Source organism: Ovis aries, chromosome 3 (assembly GCF_016772045.2).
Source record: "Ovis aries strain OAR_USU_Benz2616 breed Rambouillet chromosome 3, ARS-UI_Ramb_v3.0, whole genome shotgun sequence".
NCBI lineage: Eukaryota > Metazoa > Chordata > Mammalia > Artiodactyla > Bovidae > Ovis > Ovis aries.
Window position 1 is genome coordinate 56,846,126 of NC_056056.1, and position 21,752 is coordinate 56,867,877.

The window sequence follows — 21,752 nt, forward strand, 5'->3', positions numbered from 1 at the left end:
GGAATGGCTACTCACTCCAGTATTCTTCCCTGGGAAATCCCATGGAGAAAGGAACCTGGAGGGCTTCGGCCCACAGGGTCGCAGAGTCAGACAAGACTGAGTGACTAAACACCAGGAGGTGATACAGGTATGCTTATCTGGCACAGTGCCTGTAACTTAAATTCAAGAAATAATTTCACCATTTTTATTATAAAGGGAAATTTGTCTGACCACCCTGACTTGTAAGGTTACTATAATTTTTGAACATGCCTATCATGAATGTTTTGATGTATGTACATTGCTTCCCTGGTGGCTCAGATGGTAAAGAATCTACCTGCAATGCAAGAGACCCACGTTTGATTGCTGGATCAGGAAGATCCCCTTGAGAAGTGAATGTTACTCACGCCAGTATTTTTGTCTGGAGAATTCTATGGACAGAGGAGCCTGGTGGGCTAGTCCATGGGGTCACAAAGAGTCAGACACAACTGAGTGAGTAACGCTTTCACTTTCAAGGAACATGTGAGGATGTGCTGACTTCAGTCTTGTCTGACTCTCTGCGAGAGGTGAGAGGTGGGTTCTTTACCACTAGTGCCTCCTGCAAAGCCCCTAATACGGATTTAGAGATGGAAGGAGAACTCAAGGAAGTGCAGGAAAAGGACTGGAGAAGACATTTCTGAACAAACATCATTTGATGAACAACTTGGTATGAATGTTTACATTAATCCTTTGGCAAATGGAGTCTCCTATATGGCAGGAGAGCAAGCGGTTGTTTTAACTGAAGGGCTGACTCTAGTTGAACTGAGGAAATGTTTCGTCCAGTCATGAAAACCCTGAATAATCATAATATTCCTGCTTACTCTTAACAAAGAGAAAAAAAAATATTTTAATCTGATTCTTCATTTTCTTACTCTTGCCTGATTGAAAACAATAACTGTCAAACATCTGATATCCCTTTCAGGTTTAGACAGTCATCTGTATGCAATCCTTAATAGATTAGCTAACAATTTCCCAAACCGAAACAAACCCTTACTCCTTCCTGGAGTTTAGTTGTATTTCTGTCAGCTCTCCTACCTGCTCCAGCATTTTGTCTGACTATATTATTGATAGTGCCTTAATCTCTATCACATTATATTTACAGACATCGTTTACTTATCACAGGACTATGGGATGTTACTGTCTTTTCTTTTATAGCCCAAGGGTATTAATAGTTTGGTATACCTAAGATCACACACACAATACTCTAAAATGCGTAGAAAGTCACTGGCAGGAGACAATCATCAGATGGCTGGATGGCATCACTGACTCGATGGATGCGAGTGAACTCCCGGAGTTGGTGATGGACAGGGAGGCCTGGCACGCTTCGATTCATGGGGTCGCAAAGAGTCGGACATGACTGAGTGACTTAACTGAACTGAACTGATCCTTGATGGAAGCCCTATTTTTTTTTTTTTTCCCATGCCACAGGGCATGTGGGAAATTAGTTCCCCAACCAGGGATCGAACTATAGTCCCCAGGCTTGGAAGCATGGAGTCTTAACCACTGGACCACCGGGGAAGTCCCTGGAAGCCCTATTCTTTCTATCCCACCAAACCCCATTATGGCCTTGATGAACCTTTTCAAGCTGTTCGAGACTGGACTCAGGCAAAAGCTCCATACATGCGTTGTAAATAGTTCTGGTGACAAAGTCCTCATTTAAAGCGGTGTTTGTTTAAACCTTAGTTTGGCTGATCATTAATTACCACCAAACACACACAAGCCCTTGGGTAGAGCTGAGTGACGGAATATTTCCTTGCCTTTAAGACGAGCTTTTTATATCTTTGAAATCAAGATACCTCTTAAATCAGATTTAAGAAATACTGTAACAAACTGCTTTTATTGTGTCCCCTGCTAGTTTATATATACTTTAGCTCTTAATTCACCAAATACTTGCTGTTATTATTATCTGTAATCACGCCCATTTTTTTTAACACCCATTTTAAAGATGGGAAAGGCACAATAAGGCTCTCATCTTCTCCAGGTAACACAGCTAGTAATGGTGGAAAGGAATAAGAATAATCCCAAAGCAAGAAGTACTTTAGAATCCAATTTAGGTAGACTTAGCTAAAGGACACAGTTCTGGTTTTTGCATACACAGAGACACACACACAAAGGAATTTCAAATATAAAAGGGTAAATTAAAATAACAGTAAAAAACCAAACAAAAGACAAGGAAACCGGGACTCAGCAAGGTCAATGAGCTTGTCCAAGGTTATACAGAGGATATCAGATCCAGAATCCGTGGCAGATCTGTCTGGATTCCAAAGTGCGGCTTCTTTCCACCAAACCACGCTGCCAACAGACACGTGGTTAAGGGGATGCATACATATTTGATGAATAATGCCTGAAAACAAAGTTGACAAGGATGATGATAAAAATATAAAAGATAGATTAAAAACGGAAAAGTAGTTCAGGATCTGGAAAAAAAAAAAAAGAATTACACACACAGACACACACACCCCAATAGTTTTCAAAGCGGAGCACTCAGGCTGAGCCAAGATGCTGGAACAAACTGCGCGAGGGCCGCCGGGACACCGGGGCAGGCGGGAGCGGAGTCTTCCACCGGGATGGTTCCCAAGGAGCCAGACGGCCGTGGGGCACAGCAGCCAAGCCCAGCCGCCTCCCGCGCCCGTGTCCTCCCGATCGCGCGTCACCGGGCCGGGCAACGTGGGACAACACCCGGAGGTTAGCCGCCTTTCCTGCCGGGGCTCTGGTTTAAAAAGAAATACAAACACGTGTCCCCGGCCGGTGCGCAGCCTCCCGTCGGGGTTGAGAGCAGCAGGGCGCTTCCCGCGGTCGGCCCGACCACCAAGCTCCCGAAGGCGGGAGCCTCCCGCGGTCCCAGCTCGCTGCCGGGAAGCACCTGCCGTCGCGGTCGGCCCGGCCCAACGGCGAAGCGCCTAGGGCTCGGTTCCGCGTAGGCCCCAGGCGGGGCTCGGGGCCGCGCGGGCCGGCCGTACCGGCGAGCGCCGGCGCCCGGGCATTTCCTCTTCCTCCCTACGCGAGGCGCGGCGGCGCGGCGGTGGCCAGGCCGAGGCCGGGCTCGGGCGCCCGACCGCGGCCTGCCGGCGAGCGCGGCCAAACGCCGCGGCCCGAGTCGCCGCCGCCGCCGCCGCCTCCGCGGCGCCCCCGCCGCGCCCTCCGGCCGCGGGGCTCCGGGCAGCTGGGCCCAGCGCGGGCAGCGAGAGGCGGGGCCGGCGTGCGGGCGGCGGAAGGAGGCGGAGGAGGAGGAAGAGGAGGAGGAGGCGGCGGCCGGGAGCCGGGGAAGAGGGGCGGGGGGTGGGCCGGGGGAGGGGAGGAGCGGGGTTTGCGGAGCGCGGCGCCGCAGCCGGGAGCCGGCGGGCCCGAGAGTGACCGAGTCACGGCGGGCGCCGGCGGAGCCGCGGCGTCGGACCCGCCTCCTGGAGGAGCTCAGCCCCGGCCAGGCCCGGCCCCATTCCCGCCCCGCGCCGCCTCCCCGCCGCCGCCGCCGCCGCCGCCGCGGGAGCGCTCCCCTGCCCACCCCGCCCCCGCGGCCGAGCCCGGGAGTCGAGTGGGAGTCGGCCGGCCGGCGCGGGCAGCGCCGGGACCCCACAGGGGACACTGCAGCCGGAGCCCGGGAGGGGCCGCGCCGCCACCGTCTGAACTAGGATGTCCCGACATGAAGGTGAGAGGAGCCCCCGCCCCCACCCCCACCGCCCGGGCCTCGGCCTACCCCGCCCGGGCCGGGCGCCGCGGAGGGCGGCCGGGAAGCGGCGGAGACTTCGGCCGGGCCCGAGGCGGGCCCGACGGGCCGGGCCCGAGTGCGAGCGAGCGAGGGCGGAGAGCCGCGGCGCCGCCGCCGCCACGGCCGCGGCCCTGAGCTGGGCCTGGTGCCGGAGGCGGGGCGGCCGGGCCGGCCGGAGGGTTTGCACTGTCATGGGGCGGGGGAGGGGGAGGGGAGGCGGCGGGGCCCGTTACCGGCGGGAGCCCGGTCCTCGGGACTGATACCGGACGCCGCGGCCCGGACGCCCGGCCCCGGAGCCGCGGGGCCCCGGCGCGGCCTAGAGCTCCCACCGTCCCGGAAGGGCCCGGCGCGGCCGCCGAGTGGGGCCGCTGACGGCGGCAGGAGACCGAGGACCCGACCCGGGACTCGGCGGGTGAGTCCGGTCGCCGGGAGACGACGGGGAGTGCCCCTGCCTGCGGGCGACCGCGGGGCGGGCGGGAAGGCTCTGCGGTCGGGGAACGGGAAGCCCCCGTCGCCTGGAGCCCGCCCCGGCCTCGCGGCTAGGCCTCGGCGCGTCCCTGGGCTCGGGTAACCCAAGTTCCCGGGGCGGATCCGGCCCGGCCGGGCGAGCAAACTCACTGCTCGGTCACTGGGTCGGAAGGGGACTCGCTCCCGGCGGGCGGCGGGCCCCTTGCCCGGCATGCACGGTCTCCTGAACCAGGTTTTAGTAAATGACCGTGGTGAGGTCTGGTAGTGGTTAGGGGGCGTTTGGGACTTTGTTTTGTGATTTTAAAACATGGGGGTACAGTTGCAAATCAGCAGACTGTTCTAGTCCGATCCCAGAGCACAAAGAGAAAAATGTTTAGGGCCGAGGTCTAGGCGTTGAGCTGATAAAAAAATAAGTTAACTTTAATTTGCTGCCATATGGTTTAGAAAAGGGGGAGGGGGTTGTGTTTTCTTTGTTTCACTACCACAGGTCTTTAAATAAAAAGTCTTGACGAAACTTGGCGGAAAAGTTTATCCTGGTAAGGTTAATGCAAGATTGTAGAAGTGGCTTGAAGACATTTTGTACTCTTGATGTTAAAATCCTATATAGGTGATGTAGGAGTGGAGAAAGTTTAGTGAGTCAGATTCGTGCGTGTGCACCACAACGTTGCAGAGGTATTCTTAGGGAAATACAGGCCTTAGAATTTCAAGATTGAAAAACTCAGATTGATCAAAATTATATTTAGAGCAAGTTTCAGGATTTGCATTACTAATTACAATTAATTTGAGATTGACTCCAATAATATATTGTGTCCAAGGATTCTGTATTCTAAAATCACAAAACCGATAGGAAATATACTGTATTTTCTTCACTTACTGTGAACTAGTGTTGGACAGTTTGAAATAATAAGGTACATAGGCTCATAGAAATATTTAGAAGCTATGCCTATTCCCCTTCCCCCCTTTTTTTTACTTAATGAAACATTCCTGTCTTGTAATTAAAAATAAGTTGTAATTAAAATGGTAATCAAATTTTAATTTGGGATGTAAAGTTTATCTTAGACTGAAGTCGTGTGTACATTGACCACCTTCAGGACAAAATAAAAGTGAGCAATGGCTGTAGGCTCTCTTACTCATAAGAACTGGGAGAGTTAGAGTTACAGAATCATAGCAATGGAAGAAGGGTGTTTGAGACCCATTCTCCTTGCTTCAAGAAAAGATCTGGATAGTTGCAGACTGAGTTTTGTAATTGAATGGTATCCTGGGAAAATTCCTTTACCCTCAGGAATCCTTCAGAGAAATTAAAACCCCACAGTGTGAACATTCTTGAATGTAACACAAATTCTGTACTTTAAGCCTGTTTTCCCGTTTGGTCCTGTGGAAAGACATGTGGTCATGAAACTTATATTTACCTTTTAGTTACTTGAATATTACTGAACCCCTCAGCACAGGAATAGCGCACCTTTTCTGTAACTTAGAGCATGCCAGATGTTTCTGGAAAAAGGAACATTCCTACCATACATCAGTTGAAGATTTATAGTACAGTATTTGTCAAACAATTACTTTTTAAGGGTCTAACTAATGGCCTAAGGCAGGAATGACAATCTCTTTAAGAATCACACTTAATTTATTAGATATATGGTGTGTGGAATTTTAGTTGGGGCTGCCAGTTATTATCATTGGTTAGAATTTAACGTATCAACAAATGTAGAGATTGACACCCTCGTAGTGTAGTTCTTCTCTCATCCTTTCTTCTTTGGGCCAACTAATCCCATTTCTTTAGTGGTAGGATTTTTGAGCTCTTTTAATCATCTGTCCCCCTCCAAATTCTCTGTAGTTCCCTTTTCCTTTCAGTAGCATTACCTAGAACTGGCTGTAGTAGTCTGGGAAGAAATCTGAACTGTGCTACAGGCCTGTAATGTGCTTGCCCTGTGCTTCCGTTTCAGTGCTTCTGTGTGCCAGTGCTTTGTTACTTTGTCTTTGGGCCCACCCTAATGAGTTGCACTATATTGTATGTAAGGATGTAGCTTTGGACAACAGAACCCCAAGGTGGACATCTGTCAAGCTTTAGCCTGTACTTTGCAAAGCAGTGGACTACCTCAGAGAAACAAGGTGCAACTGGAAGCACAGAGAAATGTTCTAGGCTTGTTCTAGGGGTCAGCATGCTTTTTTTCTGTGAAGGGCGAGGGAGTAAATATCATAGGCTTGGTAAGCCTATGCCCCCTCTGCCGTTGTAGTGTAAAAGCAGACAACATGTAATGAATGAGCACAGCCGTGTTCCAATGAAAACTTTCTTTATGGGACTGACATTGAATTTCATATAATTTTTATGATTCTTCGTTTTTACCATTTAAAAATGTAAAAACCACTCTTTGCTTGAGGGCTGCACAAACACTGGAGGTGGCCACATTTGGCCCATTTTGGCCTGCAGGCTATCATTTGCCTACTTTAGCTCTGGACTTTAGTTTTAGAGTTGCTTGAACTGGAATTGTGGAGAGTTCAGAAAGGGCCTGCTCTGCTTGATATTCCATCATTTCCTTTGGGGTATGGGGAGTGCGTCCATGGTCTGAGCTGGTTCTGTACCTGTTTCCAGCAGTACTGTATAGACTGTGATCAGAGTTAGTGTTCCTGCGGCAGGAGAAACAGACTCCCCACCCACCTTTCCAGACACTGGAGTTGTGGTACTCTACATTGTCTCCTGCTTGCTGATCTTGACTTTCACAACCAGAATCCCAGGGTCTTTTAAAATTCACTTTGTAATGTTCTTGTCACATCAACAAACATTTTACAGTGTCAGTTCCTAGTCACTTTATGTTCAACCTACCAGCACCATCTAGTTCCACGTTATACACAGTGAAACCCATCGTTTTCTATTTCACTGGTAGAAGTTTTTTTTTCCCCCCTAATGTTTCACTACATGCCTTCTTCTTAAATGCATTTAGAGTATAAATATGTTATTCAGAGCTTAAAATCCATTTAATAGCTTTGCAAATGTTTTTAAAAACGTATCAAATTACTCTGTTTATTAGCTAAAATGAAATTATAAATGTTCTTGCATGAGTTGGAGGCTAATTGATTACCTAGTTAGGAATATGTTTTATTACCTTAAATCATTCACCCTTTTTTTCATTTGCTACTATGTTTAAGGCCCTGGGCTAGGTACCAAGGATGAATGAGGCAGGGAGAGCTCCTTAACTTAAGTCTGGTGGGGAAAACGGAAGACGCACGTGTGCACAGCTTCTGCAGCACAGTGCGAGACATGCCATAAGGAAGGGATAAACAAATTGACAACAATATAATTACCAACTTTTTTCTTACCAATTTTGCCCAGTTTCAGGGAGGGAATCTGTTGTGATTTCTAACTCCTTTTTCGTGAGTGCCTCCTAGCTTTTTTGTGGGCTGCTCTTCATTTTGGATAAATGCATTTCAGCTTTCAAATAGAGTTCCTATTTGAACTAATCTCTACTTGATTTATATTTCCCCTAAGTTTTTGAAGATTTCCATATGTAAGCAATGATAGTGAATAAATGGACTAGTGATCCTAACATGTTATTCTCAAAAGCATCTGAGACTGTTTATTTTCAAAATGTTAAGTACAACAGTAGGTAGGTCATTACTCTGGTTCTTGAAAGGTGTACCATTTTTTGAAGTTGTATCACTTTTTTGTTAGATTTCTATTCTCTACGAGTGCTGTCTAGTGCTATAAATGAACATGCAGACAGTCCCAGAGGGAATTGCAATAATTTTGTTTTCAGAATTTGGGGACTGGAAAGCCAGGATTGGCAATTAGCATGGGAGTTTTAACTTTGGCTTTTCTGTGACAAAGTAAATTCACTCTCACTGAAAAGTTCTTTGCTATCATGTTGGACAACTTACTTCACTAAGTGATCTGTTAAAAAGATTATGACATTCTTACTTGACTTTAAATTTCAGTGAACCATTTATTATATTTACTTTGACTTTCAATAAAGAATAGAACATAAATATTTTAATTTCTGGTGTCTGATTCCATGATTTTGTATAAAGTTGATTTTGAAGTCCATTTTCATCTGTTGACATCCATGTGTAAGTTAAAATATGGCAAAATATAACTTTCTTGTTTTATATTAGAAATTTAGTTTGAAAGGAATTTCTGTTAGTCTTAGAATTTTAAGTTTATTAACAGCAGTCATGTTTAAAGATTGAAAACTTTTTCGTAGTGAAAATTAGGAAGCTTCTGATGTGAATTGACCAAATTCCTTCACATTAGGTTTGCAACATTTCAAAAAAGAAATCCATGTCCTTATGAGTCTTAACTTAATTTTCAAAACATCAGCTTTATAACATCTAACACATATATTTACTGAGGTTTGGATTTTTTTAGAATGCAGTTTCCAAAAATTGTTTTTAGTGAAGATTAAGGTATCATTTAGGATATATTTTCCTAAAAATAGTATGTTTTAAGTTTCATCAGAAGTACTGCCGTGGGGCTTCTTTTCATGAATACGGAAACATTTCCTACACTTCATGTTCATAAAATTTTAAAGTAGTGCCATTCGTAATTAAAATCTTTGTTGATGAAAGTTTAATTTCACATTAATTTTAGCATTGTGCTAGGAGCCATGATGTTTTTCATTGCCTTAAAATGGTTGGGTATTCTTTTTAGCCACTGACAGTCCATGGGTTTGCAGAGTTGGACACAACTGAGCAGCTAACACCCACACACATACTTTTTAGTCACTAAAGTTATTCATTAAAATTGAGGAAAGAACCTGTAAGAGGTCTATAGATCAGAGCATTTTTTAAAATGTGGTAACTTTTATATATTATCTGTGCCCTGATTGATGATGGAGATGTTGAATAAGGCAGATGGTTTCCAGAGGAACACATTACCTATGTTCCATGGGAAGAAAGTGAGTGTTTTGTGTGAAAAGAGGGTTTCGGCAAGGGTGAGGACAAGAGACGAGGAGGGTGATGGCAGAAGAAGGTTAGGCAGGGTAGTCATGAATCTTGGGAATGAGCTGTAGCCACAGGAAGTCAGAAACGGAAAACTCTCATGCCTGATGAAATGTCCAAAGAACTGGGTACCAGGAGGTAAAAACAGGGTCATGTGAAACTAGCAAGAGATGAATTGCTTGTTAGGCACCTCCCCAGGTGCCATCCTTGCTGCTTTTCTAACTGCCCTCCCACATGTTTTTAACTGTCTTTCTGAATAGTACCAAAGCAGAGTGTGGGTCTATCTTGTTCACGTACATGGTCTGTTTATCTCTTCAGGGCCGTGGTACCAACCAGCAGTCCAGCAGACTTGGCCAGTAGCCATGCCACAAGAGGTATCAGGGAGAAAGTATGGATGGATTCTTGCAAATCCATCACTACTGTGCGAAAAATCCAACTGAAGTCAATCACAGGAGTGGGTCAGTCAAGTCACCTTCAGCATGGAGGGACAGACATTAAGTGGGTGAAGCCTCTTGACATCATGACTAATTAGGCTTGCACATTTTCTTCTGCTGGAATGTGTGTGTGTGTGTGTGTTTTCCTTCTCTTGCCAGTAGTCAGTGCCGCCGTCATGAACTTCAGATTTCTCTGTAGTCAGAGCATCTTCATTCAGAGAGCCACTTTAGAGCGCTAACTTGATGAGCTGACCGTTAGAACAGTTGCAGGTATATTAGACTGTAATTTTGGTTTTGACTTCTTCTACCTTTGTTCTGTAAGACTCTTGTCACTCTCCCCACCCACCCAACGAAGTTAAGTCCTTCCGATAGCACTCGTGCATCATTCTCCAGGCATTTTTTTTATGCTGTAATTGTTCACTTGTCTGGCTGCCCCACATAGGTATAGTGTTATATCTCTGTATGCTACCACCTAGCGTAATAGTGTCTGGCCTTTGGGAGGCCCAGTAAACATTTGGGAGTGACTGTTAGAGATGTTTAATAATTGTCTTAAAAAATGGTAAGACTGGAAAGTGCATCCCTGCTTTTGTACGGGGAGACTGGTTAGGAGGAAAAGAGTATAGGAAAGAGAACTTGGAACTTTCATAAAAGTAAGAGGGGATGAGTAAACTGTGTGTGCATAGAATGAAAATAACTTAGGGTAGCTGACTCCTTGGGGAATGGCCTGAGACTGGACACCAAGGTGCTGTTTTGTTCTCCCTCTGGCTCTGGTTTCAGATTAACTGGCTGTGAAGATCTGCATGTTAATTGGCACTGTGTGTGAGCTTCCTGCTTCATTCAGTCTTTCATTCAGAGAATATTTATGGCTACCTACTCAAGTACCACTCCAAGTCATCTCCAGAGCTGGCCACAAGTTGTTGACCCTTGCTGCAGGATGATAATATTCAGTGGCTTAGAAACACATGTTAGGGAATTACATTCTTTCCTGTTGCATAGGTTGTGGCTCTTTTCCAGTGTGCTCAAATTAGTCCTTGAAGTTTATATTTTATGACAGGGTAATTAAATCATGGAAGTGTTTTAATGTTTTGGCAATATTTGTACCCCTCTCCCTTTTTTTTAAACATTATTTTCATTCAGGCTTCACAGTCACTTCTAATTCTGCCAGCAGTACATTTTGTTCTCTAACAATATTATCCTTAAACTTAAGGTCTCAACACACATCTGCACACGTAAGTATCTTTTTGATACTTAGCAAAGAGAGCTCAAGGTATTAAACTTTTTATATTCCGTATAGTGTTTTGTTTTTTTTTTTGGTGTGTGGCATCCTTATGGTTATATAGCAACTGTTGGGGTGAGTAACTGGACCCTACTTCCTTCTGGTATTCTTCCTCAACCAGCATTCTCCTTTGGTGTTCTCTGTGGTTGTAGAGTTTTGACAGTGAGTGCAAAGAAATGAGAAACTTTCTAAATCAGGAGTTAAAGACACTGAAGTGAAATGGGCAGGGATTATATAAAGGAGTTGTTAGAAATGTGTCCCTTCTCTGTAAGAATGAAATACATGCTGGGAGGTGGGGGGTGGTGGGAACCAGGTAGTTTTCATAGTCAGAGATCATGTTCATTCTTATTAACACTGCTAGCAATTCCGATAGTTAATTGCAATTTGAAATGAATTTCATGTGTTTTATAGCTACAGATATGAGTATACATAGTAGTCACTGAGGGCTTCCCTGGTGGCCCAATGGTAAAGAATCCACCTGCCAGTGGAGAAGACCTGGGTTCTATCCCTGGGTGGGGAAGATTCCCCTGGACAAGGAAATGGCAACCTCCTCCAGTATTCTTGCTGGGAAATCCCACAGACAGAGGAACCTGGTGGGCTACAGTCCTTGGGGAGTTGCAAAAGAGTCAGATACAACTTAGCAACTAAACACACATGGACAGTGGTCGCTGAGGTGGAACCGATCTTCCTTCCCCTGGGGAAAATGGTGATTGGAACCTCAGGTTTCAATGGATGAGCACCTGGCCTGAGGTGACCCTGTATTAGGCCAGGATCAAAGAGCTTCACTCCGTGTCAGACATACTGTGTATCTGTATGCTTATTCATTGCTCCCTATCATTTTCTGCAACTTTTTAGAAACCACCCAAAGGGAAAAAGAGATCGCAAACCTTGCAGAATTGGGCTGCATGATCGCACTGTCTAACAGGCACCTAGTTTCAAGTCACATGTAATTCGAAATCCTCTGGGAGCCACAGTAACAAAACTGAGAAGGTGAAATTAATTTCAATAATTTAATGGTTTAGCTCAATATATACAAAATAACAGTTCAGCATGTAACCAGTATATAAATTGTTTATGAGATGTTTTTACATTCTTCTTTCTTTATAACACTGTAAAAATCTAGGATATATTCCACACTGAAACTTTTTAATTCAGATGCTAGATTTTTCATTTAAAAAATTACTTACTCTTAGCTGAGAAATACTTTAGACGTCCAGACAAATTGGAAGTCTGCTAATTCATATTTTGATCATAATACTCTCTTTTTGTAAGTACATGTTGATGCAGTATTGCCATCTACTTAACTGTCCATTCATGAACATTCTTGATTTCTGTTTCCTGAATTTCTCTCCTAAGAAGTTAGATTTTACCCTATTTTTTGACCTTAAAATTATTCTTAACCTACTTCAGCTACATAAAACCATCACAGTAGAAATCCACTTTATAAACAGCTACAAATGTATATAAATTCTAATTCCTTTGAGGGCTGTTCAGATTGATGAGGTGTAAGTAATTTGGGGTGGTTTTAATGTGAGTTTGAGGGGTTATTTTGAAGTCCCTGGAGTTGACGGATGTAGAATTTGCAAAAATTATTGCTAGTCCATTTCAGGTTTTATTATGGTGAAGTCATCATTTGAAAAAAGTGACCCCTAGGTTTGGTCATTTATTGTACCTGTATTTTGTTGGGCTTCCTGGTGGTTTAGATGATAAAGAATCCACCTGCAATGCAGGAGACGCAGGTTCAGTTCCTCTCCTGTTTCAGGAAGATCTCCTGGAGAAGGGAATGGCTACCCGCTTTGGTATTCTTGCCTGGGAAATCCCATGGACAGAGGATTCTAGTGGGCTATAGTCCGTGGGGTAGTAAAAGAGTCAAACACAACTGAGTGACTAACACTTTCACTGTATAGATTATATACCCAGTATCCATCTCCAAAAGGCTCCTGGCATCTAGCAGTAGAAAGACAGGTGGCTATGATTCTTCTTTAATTTTAAGGAAATTGATTAGGGAGCCAATGGAGAAGATAATCCTTAGTCCACTATCAAGGTTAGCTACCCACTGGTGGTGTCTCTCTTTTACCTATTTGGCTTATTGTTTTAGCCGGTTACAGCTAGATTTGCAAGTGAAAATAAGAGTGTTTGGAAGACAGTCTGTTAAAAATTAAAGACCTAATGCTTTTCTGTCTTGATTTTACTGGAGCAGCAGTTCCACGGAGCTGTCAGTTTTATGTTTTTGTTTTTCCTCAGTTCCCCTCCGGCCAGATCACTGAAACATCAGGAATCTGTGGCTCTCCCTTCCTCCCCACCTTCCACCCGATAGTGTAAAAATGCTAGTACTATTGTTTTGGGGTCTTCCCTGATGGCTCAGCAGTAAAGAATCTGCCTGCATTATAGGAGATACAGGAGACAAAGGTTCAGTTCCTGGGTCAGGAAGATCCCCTGGAGAAGGAAATGACAACCCACTCCAGTATTCTTGCCTGGAGAATTCCATGGACAGAGGAGCCTGGTGAGCTACAGTCCATGGGGTCGCAAAGAGTCAGACAGGACTGAGCAGCTGAGCACTCACATCCTATTGCTTTGGGGCACTGTCATCCAGTGCTTCTCAGCATGTGGTTCAGGACCAGCCTATCAGCATCACCTGGGAACTTACTCGAAATGCAGATTCTTAGACTCTACCCTAGAGCTACTGATCACAACTTCTGGGGATGGGGCCCAGCGGCCTGTGTTTTAACAGACTCCTACCTGGACCTGGTTATGTAATAAAAGGCATTGTTTGCATGAGGTGGTTATTGCTGGTGACAGGCACACAATGGTTGTGAGACCACTTTTCATGGTATGATACTAACCAAACGGAAATGGAGCTGATGACCTTGGCCTCATTCTCCTTCAATGTCATGCTGTTGTCACCTGAGAAGGTAGAAGAGGAGCATAACTCCCCACTCCAGACTAGTTCTTTTTATTTACTCAACACACATTTATATATTGAATATGTACTCGGGGCCAGGAATTATTCTGGCCACAAGGAAACCTTAGTGAACAAAATAGAGAAGCTTCCCGTTCCTCTGACACTCACACTCCGTTAGAAGGAACATGCCAAGGGTGTATGGCCTGTGACTTGGCCCACTGCCTGTCTTGGTAGATAAAGTTTTATTGGAGCACAGCCACATCTCCTCATTTCCATATTCTCAAAGTTGCTTTGTGCTACAATGCACAGTTGAGGAGTTATGACAGAGAAAGTTGAACATATTTACTCTGTGGCTCTTGACAGAAAAAGTTTGTGAATCCCTGAAAAAGACCATGAAATAGGTAATAGAGTGTTAGAAAGTGATAACTGTTACAAGAACCCAGACTGGGACTAGAGAATGGGGGCCTACTTTAGATAATGATGGTCAGGGAGGGCTTTTCTGAAGATGGAACTTTGAAAGAAAGAACTTGAATTAAGTGAAGGATATGAAAAAGAGGATACAGCAAGTCTAGGGGCCCTGAGACTTGGAATGTTCTGGGAACAGCAGTGAACTCCCTGTGGATGGAGGACCGTGGTTGAGGGGGAGAGTCAGGAAATGAAGTCGGGGTAACTAGCCCAGACACAGCATACTCTGCATTGTGGCCTGCGGTGAGGATGTTTGATTGTGTGTGCTTGGAGAAATACACTATAGAAGCCCTTCTTTAGAGGGATCTTTTTGGCCATATATGGCAGAGTCTGGAAGCTAAACACCTGATGTAGCACATTTCAGCATCTCTAAGAAACACTGCTTTTTGAACTTTCCCCAACACTCTTCACTTCAAGGATGGCCACCAAGTAGGAGACTGGCAGGGAGTAGACTGCAGAGCTGAGAAAACAAGAGCATGTTAGAGAGAGGTCTATCAGACAGTACTGAGAAGACCAGGGTCTCTAGAACAGATGCCCATATGTAAGTCCTGACTGCTGAGTCAGTGCGAGAGATCTGTTTTCTGTAAAAGAAGGATGCAACTGCTGCTTTGGCCTCTTTCCAAGGGTCTCTGTGAAGATTAAATACCAGGGCATGTAGGGATGTTTTCTAGTTGGATGAAGCACTGCATAAATATAAGATGGTGGTATTTTTTTTTTTATTATGGGAGATAAGATTAGAAATGAAGACGGGAACAAGGTAGATAGGGAAGGATTTGATTGTGACGCTAAGGTTAGTCTTTTCCTTTTTCTATAGAGATTATGGGATGGAAAAGGGGTCAAAGTTTGAAGCAAAGAAAGATCATGATGAGTAAGTTTCAGAAAGATTAGTGTGTGTGGAGTAGGTTGGTGCTTGTGGCAGGAACCATTCAGAGACTGGTGGTATGAGCTTGAAGTTGAAAGGACCTGAATTAGTCAGTGATGGTAGGAACAAAAAGAAAAAGAAAAAGAAATAAGCAACACGATTTGAGATAAAGTCTCATTGCAAGAGAACAAGGACTAATGTATAATTTCAAGATGACCAGTCAACATGCTGGAAGAATAGCAGGTTCTTAATATTAGTTAGGGAAGATAGGAAGGGAGAGGTGGGGAAAAGAGTAATTTTTAGCTTTTGACATTTTGGATTTAAGGTGATGGTAGGCCATTAGGTAGGCTTCCCTGGTGGCTCAGATGGTAAAGAATCTGCCTGCAATGCAGGAGACCCTGGTTCAATCCCTAGGTCAGGAAGATGCCCCGAGAAGGTAAGGTCATTAGGGAGAAATCAGGAGTTGAGAAACACTGCACTGGGGCTCAGAAGAGAGAAATCTTGGTTAGAAAAAAGAATCTTATAGCCCCCTACATTGAAGTCTGGGGATAGGCTAGATTTCTGAGGAAGAAAGTATGTCGAGAAGAGAGGCTCAGAGAGTGAACACAAGGTTGTTATGACCCCCTCAACCTCCCCTTAAGGTATAATTGCACTTGTCATGCAAGTATTGACTTACTTCTTTATTTAGATCTAGGCTTTTTTGAATAGGGATGAGAGGTAGAGTAGAAGAGGAGGCGGGAAGGGGAGAAACCACTACTAAGCAAATATCTGTTGTAGTAATAGTAATATTTACGGAGTGCTTACCATTTGCAAGGCCCTGTGCTCAGCATTTCACAAGTACCAACTCATTTAATTCTCATAACAGTTCTATAAGGTATATATTATTATTATCCCAGTGTAATGAATGAGGAAATTGAAGCACTGAGAAGTTCTTCATCACACAATCTGTAATGGAGCTGGAATTCAAATCCAGGCCTGGTTTCTCAACATTGTTGCGTTCAGTCGCTAAGTCATGTCCTACTTTTTACAACCCCATGGACTGCAGCATGCCAGGTTTCTCTGCCCTTCACCATGCCCCAGAGTTTACTCAAACTCATGTCCGTTGGGTCAGAGATGCCATCTAACCATCTCATCCTCTGTCCTCGCCTTCTTCTCCTGCTCTCAGTCCTTCCCAGCATCAAGGACTTTTAAGCTGTACTCTGTACCAGGCATTTTATAGACTGGTTCCTACAGCAGAGATCTCAGTTATGAGGCTTAGTAAAATTTCAAAACAGTCCAGCAAGATATGTTACCATATTCTGCAGATTTGAAATTTGAGTCTAAGTAAGAGAGGTTGACACAACTGAAGCAACTTAGCATGCACACATGCAAGAAAGGTTAGGTTTTTTGTCTTAGGTCATGCAGGGCTCAGTGGTAAAGAATCTGTCTGCCAGTGCAGGAGATGCAGGTTCAAACCCATGAGTCGGGAAGTTCCCCTGGCGGAGGAAACAGTAACTTACTCCAGTATTCTTGCCTGGGGAATCCCATGGACAGAGGAGCCTGTCAGGCTACAGTCCGTGGGGCTGCAAAGAGTCAGACACATCTGAGCAACTGAGTGCACACACATGCCAGGCAGTAAGTGGTAAAGACAAGACTTTTGCTGAGTTCTGTCACATCCAAACATCTGTGATCATTTTATTTCATTCAAGTCAGTACACTTTCTATACAGGACTAGATAACAAGTATGACTTTGCAGGCCACTTGCTCTCGACTACAACTACTCTACTCTGCTCTCCTGATTTGAAAGCAGCCTTAAGACTGAACGTAAACAGATTAAGCTTGGCTATGATCCAATAAATCTTTATTTGTGGATATTGAGATTTGAATTTCATGTGTTTTTCAGGCATCACTGAATATTCCTTTTAAAATTTTCTTCTCTAAACATTTTTAAATGCAAAAACTGTTCTTAGCTCACAGATTAGACAAAAACAGGTGGTAAGCCAGGTTTAGCCCATGGGCCATGGTTTTCTGACTTCTGCTTTCATCCATTCATTTAATAAATATGCACTGAATACCTTCTCTATGTGGAGATACTGTGTTGGGACTTGGGACAAAACACAAAGGGAATTCCAGTTCCAGGCTTCTAAGATGAGACGTGTAATTTGAATACAAAGTGTGAACTATAATCATATAGTTCATCATAGTATGAACTATAATAAATTTATACTTGCAAGGTTCAGTGAAAGAATCGATATGGGAGGCTGCTCAGTTTCATGGACGAATTCATGAACACATCCCAAAAGGGGTTATGTGTTTGAGTTGTCTCTGATGTTGGGGAGAGTATCCCATGGACAGAGAGATGAGCAGAAAGGATTTTCCTTTGAGGGGAAACCATAAGAAATTTAACATTATTGGAGCAAAAATGGAGGGGCTGATGCCAGGAAATGAACCTTGTCAATAGGGTAGATAAACAGGGTATATAAATTGGAGTGAGTTTTTAAGAAATTTCAAACCAGTATGAGTTTTGTGTTCTAGAAAGAGAGATTCTGAAGGATGGATTTGCAGAGGGCAGGGTGGGGAGACAAACAGGTAAGTTACCACTAGATAATTGCTGTAGTGAGTGCAAATTGGGTCACAAAGAGTTAGACACGACTGAGCGACTGCGCACGCATGTACACATGCAGAGGGGAGCTGCATTTCTGGAGGCAGAAGTCAGGAGTTCTGTTTTTCAGACATACTAGGTAAGAGATGTGTGTTAGGTGTTCAAGTGGAGACCTATTTGGTGAACAGTGAGGCACGGGGATTTTGGAACAGTGAAATGTCTAGGAAAACTCAGGGTTTGGGCTTGATTAGTTGGGCAGTGCTGTTTATCAGAATGCATATCTAGGACAAAGAAGCATGCTTTAAGGGTCAAAGTTGGAAGCAGGGGAAAGTGAAGTGACTTCCATTTCTAGCATGTTTTATTTGTGGTACCTGTGGGACAGCCAAGTAGAGATATCCAAGGACAGTTGAGCATGTGGATTTGGAATTCAGATGGAATAAGTCTGGGCTAAAATAAATCCATAGTAGTAGAGTTGATTGCTCAGGGATGGTTAGAACCTATAGATTACAATGGGGAGACTGATCATTAAATTTAAGGAGCAGGAGAGACTGGCTGAAGGGAGTACCTGGAGAGTAGAAGGAGAATCAGGAGAGAGTATTGTCATTGAAACTTAGGAAGGTGATTTTTCTGGAAGGAGGATGTGGTCAGTATTGCTGCAGAAAGGTCAAGAAGATAAGGAGTGAGTGTTCTTTGGCTGTGGCTGTTGGAGTGAGGAGGGTTGTAGAGCTTAATGAGCATAGGCTAGAGCCCAGATTGCAGGGTATTCAGTTCCAAATGAACACGAGAAGCTGGGAACACCGTTACAGACTTAGCTGTGAGGGAAGGAGAGATGTGTGTCGCGCAAGGGTAGATACTCCAGACTGATACTGAAGACTGGGAAAGTAGTTCCTCAGTAAATAATGCGCCAGGTCCTGGTGTTGAGACTGGAGATAGAGTAATGAAAGGTAAGAGGACGTTCTTATTGTAGAGCTTACATTTTAATGGGGAGAGGGTAGAGAAAAGAAACATATAATTTAATTTTGGTTAGTGATAAATATTCTGAAGAAAATAAAGCTGTCTGGAGGATTGACTATGATGGGAGGTGAATGGATGATCTGTGTGTTTATTTTTAAAAGAGTGGTCAAGAAAGCCTTCCACAAGAGGTAACACTTCTCTAAGCAGAGACTTCAGGTATAAAAGCTCTGGGGTCAGAATAAAGCAGGTAATGTGAGGAACAGGGTGGCTGGAGGTGACTCAGTGAGGAGAAGGAGGGCAAATGAGGTACAGGTGGAGCTTTGTAGGAGATGGGGAGGCACTGGGGTTTAGTCCTCTGAACTTAGAGCTAACAAGATACACGCCAGCCCGCTGTGTGAGAGGAGGGCCATTTACTGAGATGCAGAGGGGAGGTGCATTTCTGGAGGCAGAAGTCAGGAGTTCTTTTTCAGACATATTAGGTAGGAGATGTCTGTTGGATGTTCAAGTGGAGATGTGTGATGAATAAACTGGAGGTGGTTGAGTGAGTGTGAACAGACACATGCTCAGCAGTATCATTAGGGACCTTAAAACCAAGACTTGATGCCGTTCTGCTGCCCTCTCCAGTTTACTGTGGCTTGAGCCCCCAAACCTTTCATTATGTAAATGTCTGTGTGGGGGCCTGTGAACCTTGTTTTCCTCCCCAAAGTGCCACGAGAGAGGGAGCACAGAGGTGGCAAGCCCAGCGAGTCTCCTGCACCAGTGTTGCAGTGGTACTGGTCCAGGCCAAGAGAGCTCAGTGTGGGAATTAGGCCAGTTTGGCAGCTGGATAATGAATTAATTTATTTTAGTCTTTTTCTCTCCAATAAAATCAAGAGAAGATAGAATAATAGACCTTTTGGTCCAGAAGGAAATCAACCTCCTTTTTTTTCTTTTCCAAATAAAATTGCAGTCTAGAAAGGCTGAGTCATACTACTTGAGATCACAGAGCTAAAATTCAGATCTCATGACTCTTATTCCAGACTCCTTTTGTACTGTCTATACTACTGAAATGAAATTACCCCAAACTGTAGCATCGGAGGGTTTATTAGTTTATAGATACTTTGAGGCTAGATCTCTTCAGTGGATGAAATTTTCTGTTTACGCAAGTTTTTTCTAAGATGCTGCATAGTAGATTTATCAATGGGACTTTGGAGCCAGACTGCTGGTATTCAGACCCCAGCCTGGTCACTTACTTTACAAACTGTGACCATGGGTAAGTTGTAATAGTGCCAGGCATATGGCAAGCAGTTATTGAGCCATCATGATCATTTTCATCTTGGACATACAGAACAGTTGTCTACCACACTTCTAAGTTCTGTGCATATAATTTGAGTGTTAATGTTATACAGAATATATGAGAAGATACAGGAAGTAAGGTAAGATAAAAGAATATAAGGTAAAACAATGTCCCTGCCCTCAAGGAATTTGCATTATAATGGAGGAAGAAGTCTTACAATCCAGGAGGCATTATCTATTTAAAATGATTGGACAGTGAAAGCTATGAATGGTCTCTTCTAACATTCTGTGAATCTGAGTATTCAGAGGAAGGCAGAGGGACTAAGGAGAAGAGGTTTGAGCAAGTTTTGTGGGTAAGGGATTTGTCTGGATAGAGTAGAAGCAGACATTCTAGACCAATGGGATGGGCAGAAATGAGTATTTAATAAGGCCAAGGTAGGTAAACACAGGGGAGAATTTTTCAACAGTAAACAGTTTTGCTAGAGAAAAGGCCTGTGAGAGATAATAGTGATTAGGATACATTTGAGGATATATACCAAAACCAAGCATACCAAACTTACCACTTTTTTGCTTGGGCTTCTAAATTGGTATATCAAAATGTCACCATAGGCACTATCTTTCACTCAGGTGTATAAAGACTGTCATTGTCAATGTGGACAGGATGTTTGATATATTAGATGATGACGTCAGAGGAGTGCATCGCTGATGGAGTAGCTCACAGAGTGTTGATCCTAGGTTAGTGGCAACCTACAGTAAAGAGGGGCTTCCCTGGTGGCTCAGATGGCTAAGAATCTGCCTGCAATGCAAGAGACCCAGGTTCCATCCCTGGGTTGGAAGATCCTCTGGAAAAGGGAATGGCTACCCACTCTAGTATCCTTGCCTGGAGAATTCCATAAACAGAGGATCCTGGTGGGCTACCATCCATGGGGTCACAAAGAGTCGGACACAACTGAGCGACTAGCACTTTGAATTTTTCAGAGTAAAGAGAGGACTAGGAGGTGATTTCTGTATCTCTTTGCTGTTTTGAGTGTTGTTTTTTTTTTAATTGACTGAGATTTAACTCATTGGTAATGTATTCCCCTGTTCTATTTCCTAGGTTCAGCACATCAGCATTTTGCCATTTTTATATCAGTTTCCTACTCACTTCCTTTAGGAGGATTTGAACATTTTTGAAGAAAACTGAGACCTGTGTTTTATTTTACCCACAGATATTTCAGTATTTATCCCTAGTTGTTAGGGATGCACTATACAGGCACATAGGTGCCACCACATCATTGTCACTCCTCAAAGAGTTAGTAATTCTTTTATACAACACCCGATCCTTCAGTTTTCCCAGTTGACTCAGAAATGAGTTAGTTTGTTAAAATCAGTATCCAAAAAAGGTCTACATAGTTACATTTGGTTGTTATGTCCTTCAAAATTATAACAGTTTTCCCCCCCCTTTAAAAAGGCTGTTTATTTGTTGAAGAAACTGAATCATTTCTTTATGGTATTTCCTACATTCTGGTTTGCATTTTTATGATGTCATGTTAGCATATTTTTTCATTCCCCATATTTCTTTTAAGTGGTAATCAGTTCTAGAGGGTTGACTCAGATGTTTGCTTCATAGAATATTTTATAGGTGCTGATTATTTTATAATACTTACTCAGTTCAGTTAAGTTGCTCAGTCATGTCCGACTCTTTGCGACCCCATGAAATCGCAGCACGCCAGGCCTCCCTGTCCATCACCAACTCCTAGAGTTCTGTTAAGAGGACTGTAATGACTGGTTGTCTCAGTGGGTTCAAATGTCACATGTGCCTCCATTCACAGTTACTAATGTAAGCTGGTTTACATAGTGATTGCAGGGTGTCGATTTTTTCATTTTTATATTTCCTATGTTT

At 44.0% G+C, this 21,752-nt stretch overlaps 1 protein-coding gene across 2 annotated transcripts in view; it reads left to right on the forward strand.

Moving 5' to 3' along the window:
• The first annotated feature begins 2,569 nt into the window (after window positions 1–2,569).
• The window catches only part of KCMF1 (potassium channel modulatory factor 1), a 78,888-nt gene continuing 59,705 nt past the window's right edge, over window positions 2,570–21,752 (forward strand). Inside the window, exon 1 of one of the 2 annotated variants that reach the window (XM_042246027.2) lies at window positions 2,570–2,700. In XM_042246027.2, the coding sequence (XP_042101961.1) occupies window positions 2,583–2,700 (118 nt within the window). In that variant the 5' untranslated portion in view covers window positions 2,570–2,582. Of the gene's footprint in view, window positions 2,701–3,450; window positions 3,662–21,752 lie in introns of those variants that run through there. The other variant, XM_027966725.3, reaches the window with a different exon arrangement.